This window comes from Lactuca saligna, chromosome 3 (genome assembly GCF_052625555.1).
Source record: "Lactuca saligna cultivar CGN05327 chromosome 3, ASM5262555v1, whole genome shotgun sequence".
NCBI lineage: Eukaryota > Viridiplantae > Streptophyta > Magnoliopsida > Asterales > Asteraceae > Lactuca > Lactuca saligna.
Window position 1 is genome coordinate 41,872,030 of NC_136419.1, and position 7,273 is coordinate 41,879,302.

Below are 7,273 nucleotides of genomic sequence, written 5' to 3' on the forward strand. Positions count from 1 at the left end.
GCGAAACCTCAAAAATCACTGCACCGACAAGCCACAAAATTCTTGGAAGCAAAGAAAAGACGAAGAAGAAATCAGAAATTAAGGGAAAGACGAATGCAAAAGGGAATGACAATCGGTTTAATGGTGACGCATGCCTCATATTTAAGTGACAAGGAAACATTACAGTGGTGAAACTTAGAAAAAACAAATATTGTGATCAAAATGAGAATCACAGAAAAAGCATTGTTCCTAAATCCAAAGGGATTTAATATATGTGTATAATCATTAATATAAATGCACGATATCTTTATGTAATCACCAAAAGTTAGTGGCTACTTTTAGCAATAATCTTCATAGCTTAATGCTTAATTAAAATATCATTAACACAAATACACCAAAATCCAATCTCATGTTGAACGACATCTTCATTGCCAATGTTTTAACACCTGGGTCGATCCGGACAGTTGAACCGTGACCCGGTGAAAAGAGCCAATGCAATCTCAATTTTTTTTTCGGGTTATTGTCATAAAAACCCCTAAATTTACAAAAAATGCTTGGTTATGCCCATTCTCCATTTTTTGGTGCGTTAATGTGCCTTAATTACCGGAAAATTTGTTCACTTATGCCCTTTATTCGAATTTTACCCTCTAAAGTCGGTAACCTTACCTGACTTTGGACCAGGGGACTGACGTGGAAGTGGACTAGCAGATGTGGACATGGCTGGCATCCTTTTACGAATAACAAAAACAAAGGGCGAGGCTAGCAAGGTTCGAACCAAGGTCTATTACGTTTCGAGGAGCAGCTGTAACCACTAATCTAAATGGAAATTTGTGTTTTATATCCTTACTTAATATATTTGATGTATATTATCCCGGTAACGACACTCCATCTTCATCCAAAAAAAAAAGGAAATGGAAGAAAAAACTAAATCGCAAACTCTAAACCCCATCTATTGCTCATCATCCTCTCCAGTGCTGCTAATCGATTCATCATAAATGCCTGAAATCATATTCCTTTTTGAAGAACCTAGCTGAAATCGATTAAAAAAAAAAAGGGCAATAAGGGGTGGGGCTTATTGCTCGATTGAAGACGGCTTGGTGCATCTCTGAATCTGAACCCATCAGTTAACGAGAAGACACACATACACACACTATGTGTTCATCTTCAAAAACCCAGATTTGTGTTCTCTTCAAAATCCTAGATTTTCATAATCCAAAATTTCAAGAACATTGGTGGTATAAGCGGTGGGGCTTGGTGCTCGATTGAAGAAGACTTGGGGCATCTATGAATCTCAACCTATCAATTAACGAGAAAAACACACACACACACACACTATGTGTTCATCTGGGTTCTAAAATGTTGTTTCAAAAAATCTTCTTTGAAATATGAATTCTTCTTTGATATGTGTGTATATGTTTATCAAGAACAAACCCATAAAATCGGAGTTCCTCTTTCAGTCTGTGTGTATGTGTTTTTCAGGAACAAACCCAGATCCCCAATCTGAAATCGAAGCACACCGGGTTGTTTATTTCAATCGTTTATGGTTATTATCTATAATTTCTCAGCATTTAAACCGCAAAACTGCGTCCAACTCAATGGTTGAAGTCGATGTTGGAAAAACCACAGACCCAAGTTCGAAACCCTTTAGACCCGTTTTCTTTATCCTTTCTTTTTTCCAGAAGCACACACCACGTCAGCTCCAAGTAAGCATATTTCCTCCCAGTCAGCTAGGCTACCGGCCATGGAATGTAAAATGAGGGTAAGGGGAAAAATTGAACAAATTTCCCGGTATGTTTGGGCATTAATGCACAAAAAATCCGACTTTGGGCATAACCAACTATTTTGTGTAAAATTTGGGGCTTTTATGTCAATAACAATTTTTTTTTCCCATCATGGTTAAACTTAACTGTTATTGTTGAGGAAGTCATTGTTGTTTGTTAAGTAGATTATCAATGCATAACTTTATGTTTATTGTTTAAAAATGATTTGATTTTGAACCACTACATTACTATTTTATTAGGGTTATTTCCAATAAAGACCCCATATTTATTGTTTTTTTTGTTTTAAACCAAAATGTTTGTTTTTTCCTTAAAAAACCACACATTTTGCAAAAACTTTTTTTTTTTTTGTCTTCTAACCGGTTGAGTGGGTACCCAGCAATTGCTTTATCCTTCTTTCCTTTCAAACATTCGACCAGTCGACTATAACCTACAATCGAACCACAAAAATGTATTTCTCCGAAAATCAATTCCTCCATTTGATTCCCCTCATCGATTCGTTCATTCGATGTTATCATACGAGTGTAACCTACAATCGAACCAGTCGACTATTCCCTTCCATTCGTTCATTGTTTCGTCTGTGAGGTTGTCGACTTCAAGAACCTCAGTGTCGATCTTCAACCCTCAAAATCCATATTTCCGGTACATGTCATAAATGGCAATTATTATCAAGCGATTAAGCAATATTATTAACTCCTCAAAATCCATTTTCAACCCCATTTCTCGGAAGTCAAATATTCAAGTGTCGCAAGCTTCATCACCAGAGAAATTCAGAAATGTCACAAGGTTCGTCTGCCGACGTAACCAGAAACATAACATCCGGTAAGTTAAAACCATTGTTGTTTAGGAAATTCAATAAGAATTGCTTGGTTGTTCATGTAGGATCATACGCATTTCAGGTGGTAATGTTCATGTAAGATCAGGAGGTATTATTGGAGCTAATGTCACAATTGGTCAATCTACAAAGAGAGGTTCACCTTTAAACAATTCAATACATATCAGTTGAAACTTTTGAGCCACTAAGATGTAACTGCTATGTTTCATCAGTTTAAACAATTCAAAGAAGAATATGTAATCAAGCAATGTTACTTGGACTTGGGTTTTGTTTCCTGGAACAGAGGATAGCGACTATAATGCTTATGGACATGTGGTTCTATTTATATAAGGATGATGAAGAGGGATTAGCCACCATAAACCACCTCTTTGAACTCTCCTGCAAAAAATCCTGCAACTCTGTTGCCAATCAGGTACTTGGCTTCTAATTTCACTTCTACATAAATAAATTACCCTTATGCACAAAGAGTCGTTTGGTCATATGCTTTTTCTTTGATTGCAGGAAACATTCGCTTGTGATTGCCAACTATTATGTGGACAAAGCTCTTGTGCAACATGATTTAATGAGAACACTCTGCCTTCGATTGTATCGACGCTATCTGAACATCATGGTGATTGGAGAGGAAAACCTCTTTAGTAGCGTGAAACTATCTCCGACCACCGATCGATTCCTCTGATTGGTAATACCACTGTATGCGAACTTTTACATTGCTTCCTTTGGCGTCCGATTCAAGCTTCTCCACTTTTGCTACATACGGCAGCTTCTGATCATCCAGTCAATTGGGGGAATTGATTTGGGGAGAAATTCAATTTTATTGATGAATGGACGATACAGTCGGAGAAATTCAATTTTATTGATGAATGGACGATACAGTCGACTGGTGTAATTGTTTAGTGGAAAGTAGGATACAACGATTGTTGGGTACCTACTCAACCGGTTACAAGACAAAAAAAACAAGGTTTTGCAAAATGTGTGGTTTTTTAAGGAAAAAACAAACCTTCTTGGTTTAAAACGAAAAAAACAATAAATATGGGGTCTTTATTGGAAATAACCCATTTTATTATACCAACCTAAAAAAACTTAGGTAACGTTTGTTTCGCAGAATATTTTTTGAAGGAATGGAATCTGTCAAAAGAATTGGAATTTGAAGGAATTGAAATCACTAGAATCTGAAATGCGTTTGGAGGGCAAAGAATTGAATCTGTTTTCTGTTTAGTTTGCTGATTTTACAAAGGAATTAGAAAATAACTTTTATAATACGACGACAATAAACGTACATAGCATGTAAAGAAAATTGTTCATACTTCACACAAAGAAACTAGAGATGTAGTAAGCAGCACAAATGTTAAAAAAGTATGCTATTTTCTATCAGACAAAGATGAATCATATATTGCAAATATATATATATATATATATATATATATATATATATATATATATATAAAAAAGGGTTGAACACAGTTAATTGCAGAAAAATTGAACATGAGATGTTTACCTGTAAACGAATATGATAGATACACCAAAGCAGTACAAGAATGATGAGCCAGAGATGAAATACGGCAGTAATTGTAGAAAAGATATGATCGATAGATGATTTTTTTTTACAAATACTGATTGGAGAAAAATATAATCGATAGAAAAAGGTAACCGTAGAAAAGATATGAAAAATCACATAGTTTATTTTGGTTTACTAGAACCGCATATATATATGGAAGGATAATTGTGTAATTAAAAAATAAAAATAAAAAAATTAATAAAATAAAAAAACAGAATGTGGATTCCTTATAGACAAAGAATGAATGAGAAATATTTCATATACAGAATTAAAAAGTAATTATGAAAATCATATTTTATTCATTCTGTTAGTCAAACACGTTTTGTATTGAATTTTAGTTTCCAATCCCTTTCCATTACTTAGGAATCAAACGAAACAAACAACCATTTAGTCTCTAAAGAGATGATATTGCCAAAAGCATCAGTATTCGACTAAAATGGTTTTTATATGCAAAGTAGAATTATCCTGTATGAAAGATGCACACAATCCCTTTCAATTACTTAGGAATCAAACGAAACAAACAACCCTTTAGTCTCTAAAGAGATGATATTGCCAAAAGCATCAGTATTCGACTAAAATGGTTTTTATGTGCAAAGTAGAATTATCCTGTATGAAAGATGCACACGTAACGACATCATTTCCATATTGTTTGAACATGAGTGTGATATTATTTTAGTTAGTAAACAACTAAACGTGACATTGATAGTATTTATTGGATTTTGACATAAAGTCCTAGTAGTAATCTAGAATCCCAAATGTACAAAAACTATTTTTTGGTGGGAAGAATAAGTTCAAGTCCAATCGAAATCGGCAAAATCCCTGCTATTCTACTCTGTCGCCTTTCCCTTTTCTTCCCTTTTCAAACTCCATTCCGATCTCAATCCCTAATTAATCCATCTTCCCAAATGAATCGTCTTCATATCCCTCCAATTCCAATCCTTCTCATTCTAATCTTCACATTTTCATTAGTTACAGGTATGTTTTTCTTTTCCCCACTAATCCCCAGTAAAATTTCTTGACGATATTTTCTTTTGTTTAATGGCTGCAGTGGTCGAATCGACGACGTTTAAGATCGTGAACAGATGTCGGCACACTATATGGCCGGGGATACTCACCGGCGCTGATAGAACCGTGTTAAATCCCACTGGTTTTGCTTTAAACCCCGGTAAATCAAGAACCCTACGAATACCCGTAGCTTGGTCGGGTCGGTTATGGGGTCGTACCGATTGCCGGACAGATTCAACCGGAAAATTCTCTTGCGTCACCGCCGATTGCGGTTCCGGCAAAGTCGAGTGCGAAGGCCGCGGAGCCGAACCTCCCGCCACGCTAGTGGAATTCACACTCAACGGCGACCAAGGCCTTGATTTCTATGACGTCAGTTTGGTCGACGGGTATAACCTCCCGATGCTGGTGATTCCCAGAAACGCTACGAGCGGAGGATGCAGTTCCACCGGTTGTTTAGTTGACTTAAACGCCGCTTGCCCCGCTGCGCTGAGGGTGGCGCGTTCGAGTAGGAGTCGGACTGTGGTGGCGTGTAAGAGCGCGTGTGAGGCGTTTGGGGATCCAAGGTTTTGTTGTAGTGAAGGGTATAACACGCCGGAAACTTGCCCGCCGACGGACTACTCACAGTATTTTAAGCACGTTTGCCCACGTTCATACAGCTATGCTTATGACGATAAAACCAGCACTTTCACATGTGCCGGAGCTAATTATGTTATCATATTCTGTCCACTACCCTACACCAGGTACGCTAAAATCATCAATCAATACATTAAATTTGATTTTTCTAATGATTAATTGTAGTTTATTACACTTCCAATCGTGTTATTTTGATGGAAATCGAACAGTGAAAAGCTTCTAGAAGCTAGGAATGAGAAGGCGGATTTGCCACTTGTAAATAAAACCATGATGTACATTGGTCGGCATCATGGTGGTGGTGTTTCAGGTCTGAAATAACTTTTACTATAACTGATAGTGTATTACGCTTATTGGTTTAAGGTTTTTGAACTTGTAGGCGATATAACATTGTGTACGTTTGTTTTTTGTTTTCAGGCTAACAGGTGTACAATGTGTTTTGTGGGTTGTTGATTTGGTAAGATGGAGGAAATATGTGTTTCCTAGTTGTTGTACATTGGTTAGAGGTTGTTTGTTCAGATCTTATATTTGTTGTTCACATTTCTATTTGTTGTTTTAGAAAACTGAGACTTGCACATGAAGATGAGAAATGAAATTGAGTTAAATGTCGGATGCTAAGCAAAAACTTAAGGGTTTTTATGTTTGTTTTGAGCTTTAGGCATCAAGATCGATGGTGTGTTGCTAAATTGATTCCTTTTAATCGGTTTTGTCATGTTAGGAACAAAATTGTAGCTTGGTGAACGGTTAATTTGAATGTTAAAGAAACCCATCATTTGGGAAAATGATGAAGCATTCGTTCGATTCAAGTTTCAGATATAAGAGCATCTCATATGTGGGTTGGGTTAGTGTTGACTTTGTAATTAAATGGGTTGAAAATTGCAATTCAATCCAAGCCTGTTTAGCTAAGAATGTGAGATTGTGAAATAGATGGGTTGATATCGGAATGACCCTTTCTATGTATCAAAACATAAATAAAACTAATGAAGATTGCACCTAGTTGGATAATTAACGAACCCTAAAATACATAGCAGAGACGAACCGGTTTGAATGCAACTCGTATTTCTAAACATTATCTCTCTCTATCTCTCATATTCTCTATTATCTCCTGCACAACATGGACTTAATAACAAGACTACAAGAGTATATATCCTTGGATCAATATGGTAACCGATTTCAATATTTATTGTCTTAAGGAAGTATATTGGCAAATCTTGGGAACAATTTATTTTTAAATAAAAGGAAGTATATTGGAAAAATTCCTTCTTTTTTTTTTTTTTTTTTTTTTTTTAATTTATTTATTTATAGTGAACCTTTGTGAATTGTGAAGCATCTAAGCCTTACACCCAACGAGCTGTATCTTTTCCCTCCTCGCAAGTCGCAATAGTCCTTTGGTCCCTCACTTCGACGATTTTTCTTAAGACACTCTTCTTGATCCGGTGATTAATTGCTATGCCCTTTTAAATTTAGATTTTCTTGGCTTAAACTTGTGAT

The 7,273-nt window shown here is 36.1% G+C and overlaps 1 protein-coding gene and 1 long non-coding RNA gene across 4 annotated transcripts; both read left to right on the forward strand.

The window, feature by feature from the left end:
* Window positions 1–863: 863 nt before the first annotated feature.
* On the forward strand, window positions 864–3,709 carry LOC145035968 (uncharacterized). 2 transcript variants are annotated; one of them, XR_013678415.1, is made up of 4 exons: window positions 864–2,579; window positions 2,657–2,728; window positions 2,805–3,004; window positions 3,094–3,709. It is a non-coding gene; the product is annotated as an uncharacterized LOC145035968 (long non-coding RNA). The 2 variants fall into 2 exon arrangements; XR_013678414.1 differs by having other exon boundaries at window positions 2,657–3,004.
* Window positions 3,710–4,883: 1,174 nt separating this feature from the next.
* On the forward strand, window positions 4,884–6,787 carry LOC145035969 (Pathogenesis-related thaumatin superfamily protein). 2 transcript variants are annotated; one of them, XM_078984463.1, is made up of 5 exons: window positions 4,884–5,122; window positions 5,196–5,892; window positions 5,995–6,092; window positions 6,200–6,239; window positions 6,501–6,787. In XM_078984463.1, exons 1-4 carry the CDS (start codon window positions 4,903–4,905, stop codon window positions 6,202–6,204), a joined length of 1,020 nt encoding a protein of 339 aa, XP_078840589.1. In that variant the 5' UTR covers window positions 4,884–4,902; the 3' UTR covers window positions 6,205–6,239; window positions 6,501–6,787. The 2 variants fall into 2 exon arrangements, with proteins under 2 accessions (XP_078840589.1, XP_078840588.1); XM_078984462.1 differs by lacking the exon at window positions 6,501–6,787 and adding an exon at window positions 6,342–6,433.
* The last annotated feature ends 486 nt before the right edge of the window (window positions 6,788–7,273 follow it).